Source organism: Ovis aries, chromosome 6 (genome assembly GCF_016772045.2).
Source record: "Ovis aries strain OAR_USU_Benz2616 breed Rambouillet chromosome 6, ARS-UI_Ramb_v3.0, whole genome shotgun sequence".
Lineage (NCBI taxonomy): Eukaryota > Metazoa > Chordata > Mammalia > Artiodactyla > Bovidae > Ovis > Ovis aries.
In genome coordinates, this window is record NC_056059.1 from 40717890 (window position 1) to 40745778 (window position 27889).

The following is a 27889-nucleotide window of genomic DNA, read 5'->3' on the forward strand; positions in this document are numbered from 1 at the left end:
GAGTCCTTTAGGAAGGGTGTGGGGCCAGTGATGCCTAAAACTTGCAATACTGATATATAACCACAAATTACACGGCCAGTATACATATATCAGGATACTAAGCACCACGCACACTTCCTTAGCTGCCTCCTGCTTTATATGTGGAATGGAATAAATCAAAGCATCAACTGCTTGAACAATGCTGCACCAGGCTCTGTCTGATTCCAGTATCTCTATACCAAAGATCTGGGGCAAATGCTTGATATGTGATTGAGTCTTTTGCTTCTGTTTATTTTTCGACTGTGTTAAACTATGTATCAAAAATGGAATTCATGCAGATGTGTACCTATAATTCATGCACAACAAACCAGTAACTTTGATAAACTTCTGGCAACCTGGAATATAAGTAATGAGATTCAAGAAGATGTCACTTCAGTTATCAAAGAACTTGTTTTCAAATCATGTGCAGTTTTATGAATTGTAATTTGGTCTTTAATTGACACTTACAGAAAAAGTATGTGATCATCCCTCTAAAAGTGAGCTGTTGTTAAGTGTTCATTTTCTCTCTTGGTACCAGTCACAGCTGTTAGTTAACTATGAGCCCTGCTTTATATGTGTGTGTGTAATTAAAATGTTGTTATTTTGATATGTATTTATTACAAAGGATTACCAGCCATCCAGGATTGAGAAGTTAGATGTGTGTATTCTATAGGTAAAATATTGATTCTAAGAATAACCCAGCCAAGACCATAATACTCAGCATAACACTTAGATCATCTTTGATGCTGAATCCCTTTTCTACCGTTTTAACTGACCCATACCTTTGTCCTTTTACCAGATTCCCAACAAATAATTTTTAGTTCACTTCAGTCACTCAATCGTGTCTGACTTTTCACAGCCCCATGGACTGCAGCACTCCAGGCCGCCCTGTCCATATCCAACTCCCAGAGTTTACTCAAACTCATGTCCATTGAGTCAGTGATGTCATCCGAACATCACATGCTCTGTTGTCCCCCTCTCCTCCTGCCTTCGTTCTTTCCCAGCATCAGGGTCTTTTCAAATGAACCACTTCTTTGCATCAGGTGGCCAAAGTATTGGAGTTCCAGCTTCAGCATCAGTCCTTCCAATGAATATTCAGGACTGATTTCCTTTTGGATGGATGGGTTGGATCTCCTCTCAGTCCAAGGGACTCTCAAGAGTCTTCAACACCACAATTCAAAATCACCAGTTATTCTTCTGCACTCAGCTTTCTGATAAAGTCTCTCATTGTTTCCCAATCTATTTGCCATGAAGTGGTGGAACTGGATGCCATGATCTTCGTTTTCTGAATGTTGAGCTTTAAGCCAACTTTTTCACTCTCCTCTTTCACTTTCATCAAGAGGCTGTTTAGTTCTTTTTCACTCTCTGCCATAAGGGTGGTGTCATCTGCATATCTGAGGTTATTGATATTTCTCCTGGCAATCTTGATTCTAGCTTGTGCTTCATCCAGCCCAGTATCTCTCATTATGTACTCTGCATATAAGTTAAATAAGCAGGATGACAATATATAGCCTTGATGTACTCCTTTCCTGATTTGGAACCAGTCTGTTGTTCCATGTCCAGTTCTAACTGTTGTTTCCTGGCCTGCATACAGATTTCTCAGGAGGCAGGTCAGGTGGTCTGTATTCCCATCTCTTGAAGAATTTTCCACAGTTTGTTGTGATCCACAGAGTCAAAGGCTTTGGCGTAGTCAATAGAGCAGAAGTAGATGTTTTTCTGGAACTCTCCTGCTTTTTCAATGATCCAGCTGATGTTGGTAATTTGATATCTGGTTCCTCTTCCTTTGCTAAATCCAGGTTGAACATCTGGAAGTTCACAGTTCATGTAGCGTTGAAGCCTGGCTTGGAGAATTTTGAGCATTACTTTACTAGAGTGTGAGATGAGTGCATTTGTGTGGTTTGTCTTTTAATTTCCTTATTAATGTATATCTGAGAACCTGCTTGATCTGTCAGCTATCTGTCAGATAGTTGAATCTTCAATCTATTCCTGTATAAATTATTAAAAAGTAATTTTTTAAAAGAAAATATGTTCTAGAGATGAGGAAGATATTAACTCACCTTCTGTGCATTCTTGCTTTATTGCCCCAAGAGTTTATTCTTAGAACCATACCACCTCAGCAGGATCCCTCTTTCCAGTAACATATATGCATGTATTAGAAAATTTCCATGTGCATATTATATTAAATTATTAAATAATTTGACAAAAATAAGTATATACCAGTGAACAATTCTGAACAAATGGTATCCATTATTTTTAATCATTTCCATGTAGTTTCTGTCTTAGATTGTTTTACATGTAAGCAACCATAGGGCACTTTCTGAAAATTTTTAGCTTGGTGTTAGGATGCTTTCTGGAATAAAGGGAAAGTCCTGAAGTATATGGGATTATGCTTCCCTCTAGTGGTTACCAATAATTTCTTAGCTAGAGAAATGAAAGAGGAGAGGAGTTGAAATAAGACAGAGTCAGAAAATTTGAATAGGCATAAGAACTCCTAATAAAAGCCTGACTCTTCATCACACATATTTTGATAACTTGTGCCTTTTATATAACTTTTATCATTTTAAAATATGTGAAATAGCTTGTCATCTTAGAAAATTGCTCAGCTACTTGTGTATCCAGCAAAAATATGAATGTCAATCTCAGATCTAGAGATAGCTCACAGTGCTGGAGCGGTAGGGCTACATGCCTGCTGTGGCAGGATTGTTTGTGGACACACCTATAACCAGATGGTGAAGTTGCTGAAAAACGTTTTTACTCATCACCCTCTTCGTTCTGGGAAAGAACAGCCTTGGGAGGAGATGGAATTATTTTTCTTTTTGTGATATCATGAATATACCTTTAAGGGTTTATTTCTGTGCTTTGTCTATTAGCCCTTATTTTCTCATCATTCCGTTGACTCTAATCAGAAAGGGAAATTTTACTAACCTACTTTATTTTATTATTACTCTTAAATAAATGTACTGTTTTTGTGCATTCAGTTCAGTTCAGTTCAGTTCAGTTCAGTTCAGTCGCTCAGTTGTGTCCAACTCTTTGAGACCCCATGAATCGCAGCACGCCAGGCCTCTGTCCATCACCAACTCTCGGAGTTCACTCAGACTCATGTCCATCGAGTCCGTGATGCCATCCAGCCATCTCATCCTCTGTCATCCCCTTCTCCTCCTGCCCCCAATCCCTCCCAACATCAGAGTCTTTTCCAGTGAGTCAACTCTTCACATGAGGTGACCAAAGTACTGGAGCTTCAGCTTTAGCATCATTCCCTCCAAAGAAATCCCAGGGCTGATCTTCAGAATGGACTGGTTGGATCTCCTTGCAGACCAAGGGACTCTCAAGAGTGCATTAGATGTCAAAATTTTCTGTGAAACCTCCTAAAATTAATATCACCAAGCAAATTTACTAGGGTAAAAACTATTTTTAAGATCTTTTTAAACTGAAATCTAATTACATTAAAATTCCCAAATGTATCTGTTCAATCACCCATTGTTATTTACTAAGCATATTGATACAATAAGGCAGTGAAGATTGGTCTTGTCAGTAGTAACAAGTTTCTGCCAGTAGTGAATGCATTTCATGGTATTGGTCCCACGTAGACACAAGTACACTGAAGGCTGATTAAAAATAGGGTTGACTGGCGCTTCTTGCTGACACACAAATGGTTGGATACATGCCTTGCCTTCTTAGATAAACCACAAAAGACTGGACTCACCAATCTCTCCTTGGTTTTATAATTTAGCGTAAGTAATCCACAGAAGAATTCAACTAGATTGGACAACTGTGTGTGTGTTTTTTCTGTACTTCTGTTAAATAGCAGTCCTATCTGGGAACATTACCTCTTAAAGCCAAAATTGTCAAGTGTCTCCTTGCTTCAATTAAGAGTGAAATATTGCTCAACTATTTTCTGATTCACTACTGTTACTTTTTTAAAAAATAATATTTTCTTTGTTTTTAGGTATCTGGATGGGAACCAGTTTACCCTGGTTCCTAAGGAACTCTCTAACTACAAACATTTAACACTTATGTGAGTAATGTATGGTATTTTTCTGGTTTTGACATCTTATTTGCTTTCATGTAAATGTGGATAGTAGGGGCAGAAGATTTAGTGAATCTTTCAGATTCTATAAATTATTTTCAGTTAGATGCTTTTCGTCTTGCTCATTGTGGTTCTGGATCACTAGCTACATCTTCATTGATTATCAGTCGGGCAGTGAGTGGTGCATTTTAGAAGAAGGTCCTCTTCTGTGTAAAGTGCAAATACGATTAAGTCTAAGTATCACAGAATTATAGACTTGCAGTAAGTTGAATACTTCTATTGAAGATGAATGTGAGCTATTTAATGACTATCCAAGGAAAGAAAAATGGAAAACAATGTTTATATTCTCAACTTTAAACAAAACAGAGCAGATGGTAAGGGCGTTACTGATACTCTATTATAAATCTAGGTTTTAGGCTTGATTCTCGTATAATACAATATGAATTAAGGTATGGGTTTCCAGTATTTAAATTTATTTCCTAAAATCCATGTTTACTTACATAGTACTGAAGTACAGTTGACAAAGATACTGACATTCTGAGTATAAACATCAAACATCGAATTGCTTTTAGTTTGGTTTGATGTCATCCTAAAGTAGCATCTCTCTTTCATTAATGTATGTAAACAATTTCTTACAGTCTTTAATTGTAAATACAAGAGTATATTTAAACATACAAGCATTTTTTTTCAATCTAGTTATGTGCACAATATTTCTTAAAAGATATAATCTTCTGTATATAATGTCACACTTAGAGTAGCCTTGTTGATAATTGATAAAACTTGTAGCAAAACACCATCTCTGGGGTCGCACAGAATCAGACACAACTGAAGCGACTTAGCAGCAGCAGCAGCAGCAGCAGTAGCAAAACAACCAAAAAAAAAAATCAGCAACAATATTGGATATAAAGGGAAATACTTTATTTTTAAGTCTGTTTGGTTTTAGGGTAATTATAACTGTCTTAGATTTCTAGTATTCCTAGAAAAGAGGAATTTATTCCTAATTAGTGAATTCTAGAAACCTAGGTAACTACCTACATAGTTATGTTTCTCACTGTAAACTTTACCCTGAGCACATAGAAGCTGGTTAAAATGTTGTTGATCGTTTTCAGTTTTCCTTAAAAGTATGTGAAAATCAAACACTTTGTGAGAAGTATATAGGACTATTAACTGACAAATGGTTAAATTAAGAAAAAAAGAATACCCTCCAAAATGTCTTATTCTCCCTCTAGTTATTTATTTAATAGCAGCAAGAACTGATTACATACATTTGTTCTGTTAAATAAACCATTAAATTGCTGCAATTTCCAAAGGGTCATTCAGCAGAATTGGGTCATTTGTGAGACAGCATGTGATTATTTAAAACCAGTTTGGAAATGAAAAATGAAAATTTATAGATCCAGAAATGGTTTTACCAATGACTCACTATACAACTCTAGGCAGGTAACTGGGCTTCTCTGATAGCTCAGTTGGTAAAGAACCTGCCCACAGTGCAGGAGACCTGGGTCGATCTCTGGGTTGGGAAGATCTCCTGGAGAAGGGAAAGGCTACCCATTCCAGAATTCTGGCCTGGAGAATTCCGTGGATTACAGTCCATGGGGTCACAAAGAGTCGGACACGACTGAGCGACTTTCACTTTCAGGCCAGTAACTACTGCTAGTATAAATGTATTTATTTTTTAAATTTAGCCATAGTACTTCAGCAACTAAGATGGATTATAAAGCTTCTGTAACATTCCCACCATTTCACAGTTTCATTGGTCCACTTTACTGATACTTTCACATTTTAATGTGGATAATTTGAAGCATCTTTTCTAAGTCTTGTACTTATTAATAAATTTTTTTCAGAAAAATATATAAACATAAATACACACACATACATAAATGAACATAAATTACAATCCAAATCTTCCATTTATTCATCAATCTTCCTTTAGTCGTATATTTGGCATTTTGTTTTAGATAAAAATCAGTGAATATTCCCTAACACGTATCATACTGTTTTATGTATGTGAGTGTATGTACATATATATTAACTCATTTTTTTCTAAAGCAGAATGGAAAACATCATTATATATGTTATATATTATGCTGCAGTATATATATTATACTAACAATATGTTATTATTAATATTATGTATATCATGTATACATTATATGGGCTTCTCAGATGGCGCTATTGGTAAAGAACCCATCTGCCAATGCAGGAGACATAAATTATGCGACTCAATCCCTGGGTCAGGAAGATTCCCTGGAGGAGGGCATGGCAACCCACTCCAGTATTCTTGCCTGGAGAATTCCATGGACAAGGGAGCCTGGAGGGCTGCAATCCATGGGGTCACAAAGAGTCAGATACGACTGAGGCAACTTAGCACAAGCAGTATACATTATGTAAAATAAAAATAAGATCATGTTCACTGCATATCATTTACAACTTGTGATACAAATTATGCTTGTAAATACCCATTTGGCATGGGTAGAAAATTCACATCTCTCTCATTTACTCATTGTTTATTAAACAGACATTTAGTAAGAACCAACCATGTGCCAGTGACTTTGCCAAAGGCGGTTTTTAATTATGGTGTTGTTTTTAATGATAGCTTTGTCAATGTAATTAGATGAGGGATTCTTTCAGTTATCCTATTTGACTATTTGTATGTAACAGTGAAGCTAAATTATAACCAATGGAACTTTTGAGAACAAAGGTTTATTTCTCAGCTGTCAAATGTGTCTGTTGTGAATGGCCTCCGCGTGATTGCCCTGAGACCCAGTAATGGGCAGGGCTTCTCTGTGGAATGTCAGGAGCCTTGCAGAGAAAGGAGTAGAGGGTTAAGGGAAAAGTGAGCTTACTCTGAAGCTTTTGTTCTGAAGTTCAACCAGCTCTGGTGGCCATACTTCACTGGCCGGAGCAAGGCATATGGTCGTTTGTAATTTCAGCAGGCTTGGGCATGAATAATGATGAATAATTATGTACCTCAAAGAATTACCCAATGTTTTGTTATTTCCAGACAAAAGCTAAGTCCTAACCAATGCTGCTACAACTGTGAGCAGGAAGAACCTTCTAAGAATCACTAATATGTCAATGTCTGTGTAACAGTAGACCTGTTTCTCTTTTTCTTTTTTAGAGACTTAAGTAACAACAGAATAAGCACCCTCTCTAATCAGAGCTTCAGCAACATGACCCAGCTCCTCACCTTGTGAGTATGAAAGTGTGATACTAAGTTAATTCCTTAATTCACTGGACACTCCTGATGTACAAAACAGTCTCCACCCTCAAGGAATGTTAATACTGTTGGGAGAAACAGACAGATAAAACCTTGGTAAACAAATATAGATCCTATAGAAAGTGTTGGGTTCTATGAGAGAAACAAAGAATGACTTGCATCTGTGGCAGGGTTGGGAGAAATCCTTAAGACAGACTTCTGGAGGAAGTCCCCTTATGCAGAACACGGTTGAGACAATGACCAACAACAGCCGTAGGAAGCATTCTAGGGTGTATTTTAGAAATAACTGTGTTGTAGTAGTGAAACAGCACAAAGATTAACAAAATTCTATGCCTCAGTGCCCTCTGATTTTTTAAGATGCTCCAATAACCCTTTTCAGTTGCTTTGTTTTAAAAATGATAGTTGGCCATTTGGGGATATCTGAGTAAAACAAATTGGCTTGTGTGTGCTTTCAGAATTCTTAGTTACAACCGTTTGAGATGTATTCCTCCTCGAACCTTTGATGGACTGAAGTCTCTTCGATTACTGTAAGCATCTTATGTTTAACAAAATACTTTATTTCTTGAGGATCTGAGTTTTATGTTGCTTTTTAGTAATTTAACTGCTTTATTTTGGGGATTTTTTGAGTATATGCACTAGAATTTACTACAAATTTGGAAATGAAATATTTTATCTTACTGTATCATTTCTCAATAGATTTTACTTGGACAACATGATTTTTTCTTTTGTAATACATTATTGCTTTGGTCATTTATTTGATAACATACGAGTTTAAGATATAATTTTACATGGATCTAGCTAATTTTGAAAAAAAATAGAAAATTTTAATTTCTTTAAAAGTTACATAATACAACACAAAATATTTTTATTATACAAAATTGATCTTACAGTGCATGAAGTAAAACATGGTCTTCTATCCCAATTCTCTCCCCAGAATTGACAGTTAAACAGTTTAATGGTATCTTCTAGTTATTTGTTATGTTTGTTTTTATATGTTGATGTATTTATGCCCACAGCAGTATAACTGAAAAACCATAAGGTGTTTTTTAAGTCTGTCATTGACTTTATTTAGGGATATGCTTTAGATTTTAGATTTGCCATTCCATCAAACATAATATTCCTCAACTGTTTAACTGTTACAGACTGATAGAATGAAGGAACCATCGCTTATCTAAGTATCCTCATCTTTACTGTCATTGGGTTGATTCCAAATTTTCATTATTTTATACAGTGCTAGAGTGAACATCCTACACATCCATCTTACTGTCAAGCATATTAGAAGAATACCGAAAATAGTCATCTTGTTGTCCACCAAACAGTTTAAAAATTTATTATTTTAATAGGCTATCTATTTCAAAGCACTCTTGCAAATATTAAATATTACAGATCCTTTCATTTTTGTCATATGACAGATGGAACATTATTTTCCACTCCTCTTTTAATTTTCAACTCAAGTTCCTAGAGCATTTGAGTATATTTTGTTTATTGAGTGTTTGCATTTCTTATTCTATTAGCTTGATCTTATTAATTCTCTTTTCCTATGGTTACTTTGTCTTTTCCTTATTAACATACCTGCCTTTATGCACTTGACGCTAAGTTTACAGGTCTTTCTTACAAAGGAATCAACATATTTATAGCTTATGTATGTTGCAGATACTTCCCATTCTGTTTTCTATATGTAATCTTTTTTTAATTGAAATATAGTTGATTTGTTCTATTGGTTTCTTAATGCTGCAAGGTGATTTGGTTATGTGTGTGTGTGTGTATACTCAAACTCACACATACATATATATCAGTTCAGTTCAGTTCAGTCCCACAGTTGTGTCCGACTCCCTGTGACCCCATGAATCGCAGCACACCAGGCCTCACTGTCCATCACCAACTCCCGGAGTTCACTCAGACTCACGTCCATCGAGTCCATGATGCCATCCAGCCATCTCATCCTCTGTCATCCCCTTCTCCTCCTGCCCCCAATCTCTCCCAGCATCAGAGTCTTTTCCAATGAGTCAACTCTTCACATGAGGTGGCCAAAGTACTAGAGTTTCAGCTTTAGCATCATTCCTTCCAAAGAAATCCCAGGGCTGATCTCCTTCAGAATGGACTGGTTGGATCTCCTTGCAGTCCAAGGGACTCTCAAGGGTCTTCTCCAATACCACAGTGCAGAAGCATCAATTCCGGGCTCAGCTTTCTTCACAGTCCAACTCTCACATCCATACATGACTACTGGAAAAACCATAACCTTGACTAGATGGACCTTAGTCGGCAAAGTATTATCTCTGCTTTTGAATATGTTATCTAGGTTGGTCATAACTTTTCTTACAAGAAGTCAGCATCTTTTAATTTCATGGCTGCAATCACCATCTGCAGTGATTTTGGAGCCCCCCAAAATAAAGTCTGACACTGTTTCCACTGTTTCCCCATCTATTTCCCATGAAGTGATGGGACCAGATGCCATGATCTTCATTTTCTGAATGTTGAGCTTTAAGCCAACTTTTTCACTCTCCTCTTTCACTTTCATCAAGAGGTTTTTTAGTTCCTCTTCACTTCCTGCCATAAGGGTGGTGTCATCTGCATATCTGAGGTTATTGATATTTCTTCTGGCAATCTTGATTCCAGCTTCTGTTTCTTCCAGTCCAGCATTTCTCATGAAGTATTCTGCATATAAGTTAAATAAGCAGGGTGACAATATACAGCCTTGATGTACTCCTTTTCCAATTTGGAACCAGTCTGTTGTTCCATGTCCAGTTCTAACTGTTGCTTCCTGACCTGCATACAGATTTCTCAAGAGGCAGGTCAGGTGGTCTGTATTCCCATCTCTTGAAGAATTTTCCAAAGTTTATTGTGATCCACACCGTCAAAGGCTTTGGCATAGTCAATAGAGCAGAAGTAGATGTTTTTCTGGAACTCTCTTGCTTTTCCAATGATCCAGCAGATGTTGGCAATTTAATCTCTGGTTCCTCTGCCTTTTCTAAAACCAGCTTGAACATCAGGAAGTTCATGGTTCTCGTATTGCTGAAGCCTGGCTTGGAGAATTTTGAGCATTACTTTACTAGCATGTGAGATGAGTGCAATTGTGTGGTAGTTTGAGCATTCTTTGGCATTGCCTTTCTTTGGGATTGGAATGAAAACTGACCTTTTCCAGTCGTGTGGCCACTGCTGAGTTTTCCAAATTTGCTGGCATATTGAGTGCAGCACTTTCACAGCATCATCTTTCAGGATTTGAAATAGCTCAACTGGAATTCCATCACCTCCACTAGTTTTGTTCATAGTGATGATTTCCAAGGCCCACTTGACTTCACATTCCAGGATGTCTGGCTCTAGCTGAGTGATCACACCATCGTGATTATCCGGGTCATGAAGATTTTTTTTGTACAGTTCTTTTGTGTATTCTTGCCACGTCTTCTTAATATCTTCTGCTTCTGTTAGGTCCAGACCATTTCTGTCCTTTATCGAGCCCATCTCTGCATGAAATGTTCCCTTGGTATCTCTAATTTTCTTGAAGAAATCTCTAGTCTTTCCCATTCTGTTGTTTTCCTCTATTTCTTTGCATTGATCACTGAATAAGGCTTTCTTATCTCTTCTTGCTGATCTTTGGAACTCTGCATTCAGATGCTTATATCTTTCCTTTTCTCCTTTGCTTTTCGCTTTCTCTTGTTTTCAGAGCTATTTGTAAGGCCTCCCCAGACAGCCATTTTGTTTTTTGCATTTCTTTTCCATGGGGATGGTCTTGATCCCTGTCTCCTGTACAGTGTCACGAACCTCCGTCCATAGTTCATCAGGCACTCTATCTATCAGATCTAGGCCCTTAAATCTATTTCTCACTTCCACTATATAATCATAAGGGATTTGATTTAGGTCATACCTGAATCAGTTCAGTTCAGTTCAGTCGCTCAGTCGTATCTGACTCTGCCACCCCGTGAATCGCAGCACACCAGGCCTCCCATCCATCACCAACTCCCGGGGTTCACTCAGACTCGCGTCCATCAAGTCAGTGATGCCATCCAGCCATCTCATCCTCTGCCATCCCCTTCTCCTCCTGCCCCCAACCTCTCCCAGCATCAGAGACTTTTCCAATGAGTCAACTCTTCGCATGAGGTGGCCAAAGTACTGGAGTTTCAGCTTTAGCATCATTCCTTCCAAAGAAATCCCAGGGTTGATCTCCTTCAGAATGTACTGGTTGGACCTCCTTGGTCTAGCAGTTTTCCCTACTTTCTTCAATTTAAGTCTGAATTTGGTAATAAGGAGTTCATGATCTGAGCCACAGTCAGCTCCTGGTCTTGTTTTTGTTGACTGTATAGAGCTTCTCCATCTTTGGCTGCATAGAATATAATCAATCTGATTTCGGTGTTGACCATCTGGTAATGTCCATGTGTAGAGTCTTCTCTTGTGTTGTGGGAAGAGGGTGTTTGCTATAACCAGTGCATTTTTTTGGCAAAACTCTGTTAGCCTTTGCCCTTCTTCATTCCACATTCCAAGGCCAAATTTCCCTGTTACTCCAGGTGTTTCTTGACTTCCTACTTTTGCATTCCAGTCCCCTATAATGTAAAGGACATCTTTTTTGGGTGTTAGTTCTAAAAGGTCTTGGAGGTCTTCATAGAACTGTTCAACTTCAGCTTCTTCAGCATTACTGGTTGGGGCATAGACTTGGATTACCGTGATATTGAATGGCTTGCCTTGGAAACGAACAGAGATCATTCTGTCATTATTGAGATTGTATCCAAGTACTGCATTTTGGACTCTTTTGTTGACCATGATGGCTATTCCATTTCTTCTGAGGGATTCTTGCCCGCAGTAGTAGATATAATGGTCATCTGAGTTAAATTCACCCATTCCAGTCCATTTTAGTTCTCTGATTCCTAGAATGTCGACGTTCATTCTTGTCATCTCTTGTTTGACCACTTCCAATTTGCCTTGATTCATGGACCTGACATTCCAGGTTCCTATGCAATATTGCTCTTTACAGCATCAGACCTTGCTTCTATCACCAGTCACATCCACAGCTGGGTGTTGTTTTTGCTTTGGCTCCATCCCTTCATTCTTTCTGGAGTTATTTCTCCACTGATCTCCAGGAGCATATTGGGCACCTACCAACCTGCGGAGTTCCTCTTTCAGTTTCCTATCATTTTGCCTTTTCATACTGTTCACGGGGTTCTAAAGGCAAGAATACTGAAGTGGTTTGCCATTCCCTTCTCCAGTGGACCACATTCTGTCAGACCTCTTCACCATGACCCACCCGTCTTGGGTTGCCCTGCGGGCATGGCTTAGTTTCATTGAGTTAGACAAGGCTGTGGTCCTAGTGTTATTAGACTGACTAGTTTTCTGTGAGTATGGTTTCAGTGTGTCTGCCCTCTGATGCCCTCTTGCAACACCTACCATCTTACTTGGGTTTCTCTTACCTTGGGTGTGGGGTATCTCTTCACGGCTGCTCCAGCATAGTGCAGCCGCTGCTCCTTACCTTGAATGAGCGGTATCTCCTCACCGCCACCCTTCCTGACCTTCAACGTCAGATAGCTCCTCTAGGCCCTCCTGCGCCTGCGCAGCCACTGCTCCTTGGACATGGGATTGCTCCTCCCGGCCGCCACCCCTGGCCTTGGGCTTGGGGTTGCTCCTCCCAGCTGCCACCTCTGGCCTCAGCTGCGGGGTGGCATATACATATATATACATGTATGTATATATTATTTGTCAGATTCTTTTCAATTATAGTTTATTACAAGATTGAAAATAGTTCCCTGTGCTATGCAATGGGACTTGTTGTTTTATATTATGGGTATATTTTATGTTGTCAAAAATATATCACTCTTTTTCATTATGATTTCTGAGTTTTATAATATAGAACTTTAAAAAGCCTTCCATATCCCATGTTTATAAAAAGGAATTCATCTGTATTTTACTTTAGTACATTTTCAGTTTGATTTTTGCATTTAACTCTTCCATATAAAATTTATTATGCGTATGATATGAAGTGTGAGCTAACTTTTTGTTTCCCCAAATAGATATCAAGTTGTGTGAAGACTATCTGTTTAATATACCATTTTCTACACTGATTTTAAATAACTGTTACTGAAAACTCATATATTGGGGATTTTTCTGAACTCCCTGAAATAATAGGAAATTTAATTTTTCTTTTCCTTGTTTTTAGTTCTTTACATGGAAACGACATTTCTGTTGTGCCTGAAGGTGCTTTCAATGATCTTGCTGCATTATCACACCTGTGAGTATCTACTTCATGAATATGGGTTTAGGGTCAAACTCTCCCTGGCAAGTGAGTTTGGAACAAATGGTCCCCTGCCATTTTTTTATTGTTACATCATAAAATGTGATTGGTTCCATCTTTAAAAAAGATCTAAAGATTTTAAATCTAAATTCAGTGCTCTTTACAAGATAGCCTTAATTTATCCTTCTGCTCCTAACTCCATGTTAGTTGAGTTCTCTTTGCTTATAAAAATATCTCCTCTTACAAACGTGGCTCCCCAGCTTCCTGAATCAGTAAATGAATGAATGAAAGTCTCTCAGTTGTTTCCAACTCTTTGCGACCCCACGGAGGGGGCCTTCCAGGGTCCTCTGTCCACGGAATTCTCGAGGCAAGAATATTGGAGTGGGTAGCCATTCCCTTCTCCAGGGCATTCTCCCAGCACTGGGATCCAACCCAGGCCTTCCATATTGCAGGCAGATTCTTTACCATCTGAGCCACCAGAGAACTCTCCCAGCTTCCTAGTCTATTCCTTTTCTCGTAATATTCTCTGATTCTAAATATTAGATCCCCTTCAATTCAGTCTGCCCAAACTTTGTTTATCCAAGTCACATCCCAATTGTCACCTTCTCCAAGAAGCCCACCCTGATTTGCTCAAACTGGATTCATTTATTGAGCAAATATTACTCAGCATTGACTGTCTTTGTTGTTTAATTGCCCAGTTGTGTCTGACTCTTTTGCAACCCCTTGGATTGAGATTTCCCAGGCAAGACTACTGAAGTGGGTTGCCACTTCATTTCTCCAGGGGGTCCTCTGTACCCAGGGAATGAGCCTCATCTCTCCTGCCTGCGTCTCCTGTGCTGCAGGTGGATTCTTTACCACTGAGCCACTGGGGAAGCCTAGCATTGACTATGGTACCACGTGAAAGTAAATGAGAGAATGTTTAGATATTACTATGTGATAGAGGGAAACGGCCAAATCCTCACATTGGGTGAAATGTTTTTCCTTTGCATTCTTTCTTATGACAGGTTGTTCATACATCCATATTCCTTGGGAGTACAATAAAACAGTTTATTAATGAGGTCCAAAAAAATCTCACTTGGATCAAATTCCTCTGTTTCATTACTGTTAGTTGTCTTGTTAAGACTGTGGCAAACCTGTAAGGAAGTTCAGAGACCAGCCCTGGAATCCAGAGCTTTGTCAGGCTGAGTTTGATGTTACCCGGTGACAGTTTAAACATCATTGTCAGTTGGCCCCTGGTTCTCCAGAAGAAGTTGCTGTATTTTTTCTTCTGTTTGTCCTCCTCTCCAAAACCTACCAAACTCCAAGAAGATAAGAAGCTCAGATAACTGAGAGAAGGGAGTGGGCAGAGGATAGGCACCAGTAGTCAGCTGTGCTACGTCCATTTCCCTCAGAGAGGCTCTGCTATCCGTGTAAGTCTTGTCCATCTGACTGCTGCTGGCTTTCAGTATCCCTTTGCATTAAACTTCTAGGTCGCTGGAGGCAAGACCTCCATTGTTTTCACATGTCAGCCTAGCACCTACCTCAAAGTGGAAGTCAGGGCCATTCCTCTACAGATTCCACGGAAGCCACTTGCCTGAGAGTCCATGTGAATGAGACCCCTGGCTCAGAGGTGCAGGACTATGGTGCTGTGGCAGAGTGCTGACTACAGAAATGGCCGTTCTGCTAGTATTAGGGTGCTGAACTAGAAAAAAGTCTGCCTAGGGAGGTGCTGCTTGAGCTGTGTGGTGTTTCTCCCCAGCAGTGAGAGCGATTTGTCAGGAGTCTTATTTTGTTATGTATTTCAGTTTATACAATTGTCTTTTACTCCCTGGATCATAGAGAGCTCTGCTCCATTCACTTTCCTTACTGTGTCTCTTGGCACAGTAAGGACTTAGGAAATGTCAGTAGAGATGAGATCCAATAGCTCAAAAATCTCATTTTCCTCATTTTTGATTTAGAAGAAAGGTTTGAATCTGAAATACATGTAAGCATAACATTTTCTTCACTCCAGTTCTTGGCCAAAGTTGGACATTAAAACAGCTACAATATAAAGTATTGTGGTTTTGTAAGTATAATTGAAAGTTTCTTCATATAAGAATAATTTTGCATAAACCATATACTTAGAAATACTACTAATTTGAAGTTAATTATAAATCAGAATCAATCAGTTTTTAAATGCTTCTTCATGCATATACTGTTTGTGGCCAGGCTTGGGAAGCTTATGAACCCATTGGTTAATGTCTCTGGCCTCAGTTTTTCAGTCTGTAAACCAGTTATTAACAGTATTGATCTGATACCTCTTCTATGTAGAATAAAATGAGATAAGTAATAGAAATGGCTTAGCACAGTTCTAGTATAGCATAATGATGCAATAAATGCTAGCTATTATCTTGATTATTTTTCCTATCACTATAGCTGCTTATATAAATAGGCACCAGTTTTTCATTTTCTAATATGAAAAACTTTGAAGGGACAGAGGGAGTTCAAAATCAGCTTTGGGGAGCTAGCTTTATGCACCTTTATTATTTTACATCCATCCTTATTTTCCTGTCTTGTACTGATCTTTTACTCTAAACCATCCTTTCCAACCTTCTCCATCTACTTAAATCCAAATATCTAAAAGGTCAGACTTCTTAAACCACCAGGCTCCCAGAAAAGTTACCCTTTGTTGAGTTATAAATTCTTCTACTATACCACTTATAGTGAAAATTATTTGTAGGTATGAGTTTATGTTACTCTCCTTTGCAGAAGGAGTTTTGGATGTTAAAAATAATGTATTACTCATAGCAGAGTCCTCAGAACCTGGCATAATGATTGGATTCTAAGTAAATCATTGGTGAATGAAGGAAGTGTTATCTACATTTGGTGCATGCTTGTACCCAGTATAAAGCTGTCTGCATATACAAGAAGACCTTATAAAGCCGACTAAGTGTTCACACGGGTGACAGCTCACTAAATCACGCTGCACATAAGTGAGAAAACTGGGGAATCCCTAATCCCTAATGCCTCCATTTTCATTTTTATCAGCAAATCTATAGGGACTTTTAGTAAGCATCACCTAGTTACATTCCCTTAGGAAATAACAATACTTCCATATTTGTGTGTGTGTGCGTGTACCTTTGTGTGCTTTTGTGGTGGTGTTTTCCAGAGCAATTGGAGCCAACCCTCTTTACTGTGATTGTAACATGCAGTGGTTATCCGACTGGGTAAAGTCGGAATACAAAGAGCCGGGAATTGCTCGCTGTGCTGGTCCTGGAGAAATGGCAGATAAACTACTTCTCACAACTCCCTCCAAAAAATTTACATGTCAAGGTAAGGTTTTTAACCATTTGTCCTTCTTCTGTAAATGAAACTTGATCGTATTAATTTTTAAAAAGAAACAGAAACCCATGGGCTGCTAGGTTTCAGAGGGATGGCTGAAAAACTCCAATAAATAATTACTGTTTCCTCCTGCGCTTGGAGAAGACAGAGCAGTTACATGAGGAGCCCTAGTAAAGAACTAGGCTTTTCAAAGAAATTGCAGAAACGATCCATTGGAAATGACTACGTTTTCTTTAAAATATAAGGAGAAATGAAGAGTACACAATTTCTGGAAGTCCTCTCATGGCCTCTAACAAGTGAAATATTTTGCTTTTGCTTTGTCTAAACGTGTGCCCCGCTCCTAGGGCTTCCAGGGCCCTGTGGCTTCCTGATGCCAGGTAAGGAGGCACGAGCCCTTCCCCATGTTCAGGCCAGACCTTCTGCCTCCCCTCTTGTGCTGCGCTCTTCCCGTGTTGATGGTGCTGTTCTCGCTTGTTTGGATCCTTTTATTTTCCCTTCGTTTTATGTACTTGTGAATTCTATACAGTGCCTTAGTAACAAATATTTTCTTCTCTTATTACAAAACTAATCTATGTCCAATAAAGCAAATCTAAAGAAAAGGAAAATGTGATCAATAAGAGACTGAAGAACTAAATGTAACAATTAAGGACAGTGCCAAAAGATAACCAGTGTTAAAGTTGTTTTGTGTGTCTTCCCACTTTTTCTAATCAAGTAAATCTAAACATCACAGCTAATTTTGAAAGGAATAAAAAGAAGATCCTCAGTATTTTGCATTGTTCTTTTTTCTTGAACTTTATTTTTCTCCTTGAATTTATATTTCCAATACCTCGGAGAATTGTATCATTCTTTGCTACAAAAAATATGTATATAATTTGCATTTTTAAAATTTGCTACCAGTAAAGATCTGTGAGTTTCTAAGTTTTTCTTAGAAGTAATTGTTGCCAGTAATACTTATTGAGCATTGGTTGGGGCTGCATAGTTATTTGTCAATATGTTAACATTTATGTTCAAAATGTAAATTGTATTGGAAATGCCTCTCTGGGATTATGTGCATTGACTGTAAGAGCCTTTGCAAATAACCAGTGTTTTAAGTTAATTATTTTATAATCTCTGACATTCTCTTGGGGCAATGTGCCGCATGGATAATTTCTGGTGGACTGAGAGTATACCATTTTTTTGTAAGGTCAGAGTGGAGATGGGGAATGAGAAACTGGCATAAAGCTTACTTGTAGGCATATTATTGGGCAGAGTAATTCTAGAAGGGCTATATGGGCAAGTTGAGCAACTGCAGACTATTTTTACACTTCTCTGTACCCAGGATGCTCATACTCCACTTTGAAAAATGCTTGTGTTTATCTATAATTCTAAGCTTAGGATTTCATAGAGATATTTCTTGAAAAAATAATTTCATGATAATGTAAATTTGAGAAAAGCTACATACTTACATTCATTCTTAGAGCATCATAGTCCACATTAATCTATTAAATGTTCTCAGGAATCTGATGAATACAAAGTGAACATACATGCATAAAATAAATGTCTGTTTATACCTAACTGGTTTGACTTTTTTCCATTAATAGTGTTGTTTGTTCTTAGTATAGCATGAATGGAAATAAGCTATACTAAGAGAACATTGGTCTGGATCACTAGAGCCTGATAGAACTTTCTTCAGTGATAGAAATATTCTATACCTGTGCTTCCAAATATGGTAGGCACTAGCCACATGTGGTTGTTGAAATGTAGCTAAGGTAACTGAGGAAGTGAATTTTTAATTGTATTTAAATTTAAATGTAGTTGTATGTAGCTAATGGCTACCATATCGGTAGTGCTGTTGCTACAGGGCTCAGAGGAAGACATCCTTTCAGAGTGGCTATGAAAGGTTTCTTGCGGGAATGTGTAGGCCAGTTGTTTGAACAGCAGGCAAGCATAAGGACAGGTTGAAGGAGCCCAGCTGTGATATAGGAAAATATTGTAACTGTGGCAGTTTAGTTTACTAGTCACTGAGTTATCAAAGTAACACATCACACATATTTCAGGGTATACCTTAAACTGCATAGCTGGACAGCATAGGTATAATGTCTATGCAAGAAGCATAAACATTCAAAACTCAATAAATATAGTGTAACTGCATTTAACAAGCTTTTAGACTTACTGGGTTCTTCTATAACATAATTTTAGAAAGATAGCAAACATTGAAACTCACAATGTTCTTTGCCAACACTGCCCAGTATTTGTCAAAATATTGTGAACCAGTCTCACATGCTTTGCTAGAAATATTTACTTTACTAATTGGGTTGGTAAGGGGCACAGTATTCTAATCCATTCGTTAAAATAATTAACTCTGGGAAATCTACTGAGTACTATGTTTTTGAGCTTGCATGCTTTATGAGCGTGAAAGTAATAAAATAATGTTGCTTTAAATATTTTATAATTTTGTTTTTTTTAATATTTTAATTAAACTTTTGCCATAGTTATGCCAGTTTAATGTTTTATTTATTCATAAAAGTCATGTAAGTACATATTCCTAATATTAAAGTTTGTAAATATGTAATTTCAAATTTCACCAGGAAGATGAATATTCTTTATTTGCAAACATGTTTACATAGCTATATTTAAATAGAATTTAAATGTTTTCTCTGCTAGAAAACACTGTATTATTATTGTGAGAAATCAATTCTCTCAATACCATTTTCATCTTACGTTTGCAGAGTATTTTCTTTGTGGTATAATATTATAGTTTCAGTGCACAACAGAAACAAATGAATTGCATGAAATACATTATCAGAATATATTTAATTAATACCCAGATTAGGACATTCTTGAGTGGGAAGCATATGATCATGACTTGTTGTTATAACCTAGGTGTCCTGTTTTCATCTTTAAAATATCAGATGAAATTAGAGTGCTCAAGCAGAAAAATGGAGATTTTGCCCTTTGCAGGTTTTCATTGAAAACACCAGCATGGAATGTAGAATACTGTTAATTTCTAATAGTCCCTTTATTGTTCTTGGTTCAGAAAGCTTTAGCTATACAGGCAACTAAATTGTTCATTTTTAATTTGACATTTATTAAACACTTAAATGTGCTAAGAGTCAACCATGTGATGATAAATCACTTCAGTCATGTCCAATTCTTTGTGACCCCGTGGACTGTAGCCCACCAGGCTGCTCTGTCCATGGAATTCTCCAGGCAAGAATGCTGGAGTGGGTTGCCATTTCCTCCTCCAGGGGATGTTCCCAACCCAGGGATCAAACCCACTTCTCTTATGTCTCCTGCGATGGCAGGCGGATTCTTTACCACTAGCACCACCTGGGAAGCCACCAAAAAGAATGAACAGTCTAATGTAAACAAGTGGTATATTGCTTCTTTCATTCAACAAATACTGCATGAGTTCCTATTATACAACAGGAATGGTTCCAAGATATTAAGAGTACAATAAGTGATAAGACAGAGAAACTCTAGCCTTCATGGAGCTTATATTCTACCCATAGATACATTTTAAAGGATAATTACAAAACAGTATGGAAGTTTGGTGGTAGAAACATATATACAATGTTAATAATGTATATCCAAACCAAACAGTTGTGGAAATGTAACCAGTACCACAAATTTCCTCTTCTTGGGCTCCATAATCACTGTGGACAATGACTGCAGCCATGAAATCAGAAGATGATTGCTTCTTTTGATGGCAAGAAAGCTATGACAAACCTAGACAGTGTGTTGAAAAGCAGAGACATTACTCTGCCAACAAAGGTCCATATAGTCAAGGCTATGGTCTTCCCAGTGGTCATGTACGATTGTGAGAGCTGGACTATAAAGAAGGCAGAACACCAAAGAATTGATGCCTTTGAACTGTGGTGCTGGAGAAGACTCCTGAAAGTCCCTTGGACAGCAAGGAGATCAATCAATCTTAAGAAAAGTCAACCCTGAATATTCACTGAAAGAACTGATGCTGAAGTTGAAGCTCCAGTGTTTTGGTCTCTGATGAGCACAAACAACTCACTGGAAAAGTCCCTGATGCTGGGAAAGCTTGAGAGTAGAAGGAGAAGAGAACGTGAGAGGATGAGATGGCTGGACAGCATCGCGGATGCAATGAACATGTACTTGGACAAACTTTGAAACATGGTGAGGGCCAGGGAAGCCTGGTGTGCTGCAGTCCATAGGGTCTCAAAGAGTCAGATACCGCCGGGCAACTGAACAACCACCACCAGTACCACTCGGTCCATGAGGGGAACAGGAGACTGGTATAGTGTGTCAAGTAGAACAAGAATGGAACACCAATCAGGGGAAGTAGCTCCTATGGGCAGGTGTCTGGTAGCCAGGAACCCAGATCAAGAGGCGAGGATCTGATGCTCAACATATCTCATTACTTATCTGTGAAGATCAGCTAAGGGTCAGGAAACCTGGAACCATTTCATATCCCAGAATGACCAACCTTCCACCTCCACATGCTTGGTTTCTTCTGCTAATTTTACAAGTTAAGAATCCTGTAGGTTCTGGAATTTCTAGGAGAAACTTTCACATCTCTCATTAATAATATTGTAATGTTGTCAGTTTTTTTTTTCCCCCGATGAATCAATATCCTTTGTTGGAGGGTGTGTGGGAGGAGATATTCTTAACAAGCTCCAAGTCTTTTATTTTGTGTCTCAAACCTGTTAATTAATATTGACCTTAGTTATTTGAAATATGAAGGAGATAAAATAATTTAACACAAACTAGAAGTAATGAAAATTTTAATAGATCAGTTTTGAAATAGAATTTAAAACTCTATCAAGTTCTTATTACATTTTCAGATTTAGTATCACTACCACATAGTTATAAATTTGAAATAACCGTAGCTGTAGGGCATTATGATTTTCTCACTGGCTAAAAAATATTCAGGTTTGTACACAGCTATTTGCCAAAAGCACTATCTTTAAAAAACAAAGGCTATTTTTTTATTATACTTTTTTTAAAAACTTCAAACACTTGGGAAATTTTAACAGACATTTATTTTAATAGGAGATGAGAAACAATTATTTGTATTCTGTTCTTAAATGTTGAACATCCATATTATCTCTGATTCAGTAACTCCATAAAATAATTATTCCTGTTTTTCACTTGAGTGTGATTTAAGAAGTCAATTATCTGGCCTAAGTTCATATGTGATTGTAGCACATGGCCAAGCCCAGGGATCCCGGAGTTGTAATACCCATCTTTATGTTTTGTTTAACCATTTATATAATGCACGTTGGTAGGATTTTAACCCCCTGTCATTTAGGGACCATCTCTACCCCTTCCTTGAAACTATAGAGCTACCAGTGGGCTCTCTCTCGCCCATTTTAGTGGCTTCTTTTTAGCTTCTTTGTTTGCCCTCTTTTCACCGTGCACAGTGGTGCCCCTGCTGCTGCTGGTACTTTCCTGTTGTCTCTTCATTCCTTTGCTGACTTCTTTTTCTTACCCCCTCTTTAATATTGACACAGTGGAGTTCTCTCCTCAGCCCTGATGATGAATTTCAGTCCCATGGCTTCAAGTATCCAGCCATGACTTTTCTTATGAACTTCCAATTCATATTTCCGTTCACCTAGTGAAGTCCTGCCTTGCAGAAACTTAAAACACATATTCCAAAACATGCCTTCCCACTTTCCACATTCTCTTACAGCTGCATTCAGTAGTGGATCCATAGATGTCTCTATTACTGAACTGCTTGTTAGGTATTCCCAGTGTTAAGTATCCTCTACTTTTTTCCTGAGTTGTCTTTGAAACACATCTGACTTTACACACGGGGCAGTACTTCTGTTTGACTTGTGTGTCCAAGGGATATAGTTCCAAGAGGTTAGAATATAAAAATAAGTGGACTTAGATAAACTAGGTGGATGTAAAAATCACATTATAAGAAGAACATTTAGTTAGGTGGAATTGTAATCTAAATAAAATAGGAAGAGAAATCATATCATTTTAAGACATTTGGACATATAAGAGGATGCTGCTATTTGGAAATTCTATAATTCATAAACATCTTTTTAATTACCTTTCTCTCCAACTTATAAGAAATTATCTTTGAAGAGTTGATTTTAAAAGAGATTTGAAAAAAAGAAGAAGCAAATAGAATGGTTGCCATAGTAATCAACTTTACCAAGCTGAAGAATATGTTCCTAATTCTGATGCCACCAAAACCAAAACAGTTTGTGGTTAAAGAAATCATCGAGGGAAGCCTGTGCACATGGGAAAGTTTGCTTTGCTGATTCTTGTAGCTAGGCCGAATTTGTCAGGAGAGCAACACATCTCCTTTCCCACACCCACAAGACATTGCAGATACTGAAAATAGTTGAGCAGATTTGCTATATAAAAAGCCAAACTTGGTCCTGGAAAAAAGTGGAGAAATTAGATAGTGCTTATTAATCAGATATGGCTCTGTAAATATTTATTAAATAAATCTTGACTGTGCTAAAATCAGGGCAGAGACTACTTCAGCCTGGAGGTTTTTTTTTTTTCTCTTTTATTTTTTAAATGCTTGACCATGCCAGATCTTAGTTGCAACACGCAAAATCTTTTTTTTCCTTCAGCCTGGCAGTTTTATCATCTGCATACTCTACTAAAATAATTCTTCAAAACATACCCAGTTTTTTTCCCTAAAAAAATCTCTAGCTTCTTGTCTAAATAATCAAACATAATTTTTGGAAAATGTCACATTCCGCAGAATAAACTTAGGAACTGCCAACCCTGAATCCCTCCATCCAGACCACAGCCTTTCAAGGTTGAAAGCACAGGCATAGACTAAAGACAGCTCTCCTTAAGGTCTTGGGAAGTGGCCAGATGAATGTTTACAGTCCTTGCATTTGCTGACTTGAGGTTTTGCTGATGTATATTCTTAGCTGCTTCATCCTACGCCATTGTTCCAAGATTCTTCTTTCTTCTAGCCCAGCTCAGGGATCCATTACCATTTATATATTTCCTTTCCTAGTGATGATTCTAAGTGTGATCACTTTAGCAAACACACAGTCATTTACTGTGGTGTGTGACATTAATTTAACTTACTGCTCTAACTTCCACCATTCACTTCTCCAATGTGCTGAGTGGCTAAATTCATTTGATAAATACATTTGGAGTGTGAGAAATTAAGTTTCTGTGATGCTCAGTTTGGTATTAATTCCAGGAATTTCTCAACTGTACTTTTAAAATAATTTTTATTGGAATATAGTTGATTTACAGTGTGAGTTTCAGGTGTACAGCAAAGTGAATCAGTTATATATATACATATATATACACTCTTTTTTATATTGTTTCCACATATAGATCATGACAGAGTATTGAGTATAGTTCTCTGTGCTATACGCTAGGTCCTTAATAGTAATCTGTTTTATATCTAGTACTGTGTATGTCAATCCCAATCTCCCAATTTATCCCTCTCCCTCCATTCCCCTCTGATAACCATAGGATTGTTTAATACATCTGTGACTATTTCTGTTTTGTGAATAAGCTCATTTGTACCATTTTTTTAGATCCCACATATAAGTGATATCATATATTTGTCTTTATCTGACTTAACTTCACTCAGTATGACTGTAATTTGATACAAAAACTACATTAGTTATTCTGGTACCAAGAAAAAGCAGAGGGGACACTGGCAAGGCCTCCCCTAATGACAGGTATCGCCCAGCTCGAACACCACCCCGTTCCATTAGCACAGTCCTCCCCAGGACTGTAGTTTATTCCCAAACAGGTTAAAAAAAGAAAGAAAGAAAAGAAAAAACAGGAAACTGTGTCTAAATAAATTTCAGGTGTTTGTTAATAGAAAAACTGAGGAATATAGAACACTACCTTTTGGGTTTGTACTCCAAAACCACAATATGAATATATATCTTAGGTTAAGGTTTAGATATGAATAGTTTTAATGGCCGTGATGTTAATTCACATTTTTTTTCATATGAGTTTCTGTGAGTAGACCAACAGCTTACCAGTATAAAACCTCTGTAGAAAAATGTGACTAAGGAAAGTTTATACCTGCAGACGTCATATGGCTTTTTTGGGTGGAGGTAACTTGGAAGGTTACAACAATGATAGGGAGGGAGTGGAGAGGGCTCAAATAACTAGAAATTAGAAATTATGTGCTGAAACGTGCACTTAGAATTATGACTGTTCCAATGAGGATAAAGAAATATAGGATACTGATGGTGAAAGCAAAAGTATAGTTTATGTTATACAATATTTGTATTTTAAATATAAAAATGGCACTCCACCAGAGTGTCCTCATCAGTTTCCAAAAGGCAGTCTAGTGAGCTTTCACAAATGGTGTGAAAATTATCAACAGAGTGCAATTTTATTGAGGACAGTACACTATCTACATTGTTAGCCACTTACAGAACAAACATGTGCAACCAAAGGAAAGTAACTTCAATTCAACCTCCATTTAATCTAGAACTTTCATGGATTATGAGACTTTTTTAATTTGTACCCCAAGAGGTGAGATTGCAAGTAGTGACCTCTTCAGTGGTTTCTTCTTCGCAATGAAGAAAGATACAGAAATCTTACCCGTCACATGCCAATATGCTAACAAACTAAAGGGACATGAGCAAGAGTATAATGGAGGTTTCACTTTTGGTTTATTTTAAAAGTGGCACTGTTTTGTATTCCTGCAGGAAAGTAAGAGTCCTAAACTACTATTAGCAGGACAGGTACATACTGTTGCATTTTTCATTACACTAATGAATTTCTACTTGTTCATTAAACTTGCCCCCCAATCCCCCAGCACACACATGGGCACACATGCATGCTGCTTTGGGATCCGTGGTGTGCCTTTCCGCGCAGCTGACGAGTAGCTGAGTTGCAAGCACTGGCCATAAAAGCATCCACATAAGTTGTTCACCTAATGAGGGGATTGACCCTTTGACATTGGCATTGCAAATGTCAGATCCTAACCACCTAAGTGCACAACCTAGAGTCCCCCTTGACATCTGAGGTTCTTACCATTGTCTCCCAATGAGGCGGCCTCCTGTTTTGTTCTCAAAGATGATATGATCGTGCTGACTTCCATAATTTTTGTCATGGAAGATAAATTATTACTTTATAATAATTTTATAAAATTATTATTGTATAATAATCTTATACAAAATTTACTGGTACATTAAGGCACTGAAATAGTTTTAAGTGAACTAGAAACAGAAAGCATCCTCTTCTCATATTTTTCAATCACTTTTTAGGTCCTGTGGATGTCAATATTCTAGCTAAATGTAATCCCTGCTTATCAAATCCATGTAAAAATGATGGCACCTGTAACAATGATCCAGTTGACTTTTATCGCTGCACCTGTCCATATGGTTTCAAGGTAAGTAGAACCAAGATATGTAAAAGTAGTTCTCCCTGATGGGTATTTATTATTTGGTTGTGCTTTTTTTATGTGCTGAGAACAATTTTATTTGCACGCAACTTAACTTGACCATTTCTTCTCCAGGGGCAGGATTGTGATGTTCCAATTCATGCATGCATCAGCAACCCATGTAAACATGGAGGAACTTGCCACTTAAAAGAAGGAGAAAAAGATGGATTCTGGTAGGCCATTAGTCTATGATCTGTGTCTGAAGGATTGAAACAAGAATAAGAAAACATGATTTTTTTCTAATCTTTAAATCCAAGGGCTTGGTTTTAAAAAGAATATCAGAAATTCAATTCATAAGGAAGGTATATATTAGTCCCTCTCATAGATATTAGAGATATTTCAGTATTAAAAACAGAATCATGGTGGAGAGTTCTGACAAAACGTGGTCCGCTGGAGAAGGGAATGGCAAACTACTTCAGTATTCTTGCCTTGAGAAACCAGGAACAGTGTGAAAATGCAAAAAGATAGGACACTGAAAGATGAACTCCCCAGGTCAGTAGGTGCCCAATATGCTACTGCAGACCAGTGGAGAAATAACTCCAGAAAGAATGAAGAGATGGAGCCAAAGCAAAAACAATGCCCAGTGGTGGATGTGACTGGTGATGGAAGTGAAAGAGTAATATTGCATAGGAACCTGGAATGTTAGGTCCATGAATCAAAGTAAATTGGAAGTGGTCAAACAGGAAATGGCAAGAGTGGACATTGACATTTTAGGAATCAGTGAAGTAAAATGACTAGAATGGGTGAATTTAACTCAGATGACCATTAATATCTACTACTGTGGGCAAGAATCCCTTACAAGAAATGGAGTAGCCCTTATAGTCAGCAAAAGAGCCCGAAATGCAGTTCCTGGATGTAATCTCAAAAACAACAGAATGGTCTCTGCTCATTTCCAAGGCAAACCATTCAATATCACAGTAATCCAAGTCTGTGCCCCAACCAGCATTGCTGAAGAAGCTGAAGTCGAATGGTTGTATAAAGACCTACAAGGCCTTCTTGAACAAACACCCAAAAAAAGATGTTATTTTCATGACAGGGGACTGGAGTGCAAAAGTAGGAAGTAAAGAGATACCTGGAGTAACAGGCAAATATGATCTTGGAGTACAAAATGAAGCAGGGCAACAGCTAACAGATTTTGCCAAGAGAATGCACTGGTCATAGCAAACACCCTCTTCCAACAACATAAGAGAAGACTCTACACATGGACATCACCAGATGGTGAACACTGAAATCAGATTGATTATATTCTTTGCAGCCAAAGATAGAGAAGCTCTATACAGTCAGCACAAACGAGACAGGGAGCTGACTGTGGCTCAGATCATGAACTCCTTATTGCCAAATTCAGACTTAAAGTAGGGAAAACCACTGGACATTTCAAGTATGACCTATATCAAATCCCTTACGACTATACAGTAGAAGTGACAAATAGATTCAAGGGATTAGATCGGATAGACAGAGTGCCTGAAAAACTATGGACAGAGGTTTGTAGCATTGTCAAGGAGGCAGTGATCAAGATCATCCCCAAGAAAAAGAAATGCAAAAAGGCAAAACGGTTACAAATAGCTGAGAAAAGAAGAGAAGTGAAAGACAAAGGAGAAAAGGAAAGATATACCCATTTGAATGCACAGTTCCAAGGAATAGCAAGGAGAGATTAGAAAGTGATCAATTCCTCAGTGATCAATGCAAAGAAATAGAGGAAAACAATAGAATAGGAAAGACTGGAGATCTCTTCAAGAAGATTAGAGATACCAAGGG

General features: G+C 37.8%; 1 protein-coding gene across 4 annotated transcripts in view; it reads left to right on the plus strand.

Moving 5' to 3' along the window:
* SLIT2 (slit guidance ligand 2) overlaps positions 1 to 27889 on the plus strand; it is a 403430-nt gene that overhangs the window by 320169 nt on the left and 55372 nt on the right. For all 4 annotated transcript variants that reach the window (XM_060417558.1, XM_004009724.5, XM_060417559.1 and 1 more), the window contains 7 exons: positions 3965 to 4033; positions 7167 to 7238; positions 7721 to 7792; positions 13405 to 13476; positions 16607 to 16770; positions 25959 to 26083; positions 26210 to 26307. In XM_060417558.1, the coding sequence (XP_060273541.1) occupies positions 3965 to 4033; positions 7167 to 7238; positions 7721 to 7792; positions 13405 to 13476; positions 16607 to 16770; positions 25959 to 26083; positions 26210 to 26307 (672 nt within the window). The remainder of the gene's footprint in view (positions 1 to 3964; positions 4034 to 7166; positions 7239 to 7720; positions 7793 to 13404; positions 13477 to 16606; positions 16771 to 25958; positions 26084 to 26209; positions 26308 to 27889) is intronic.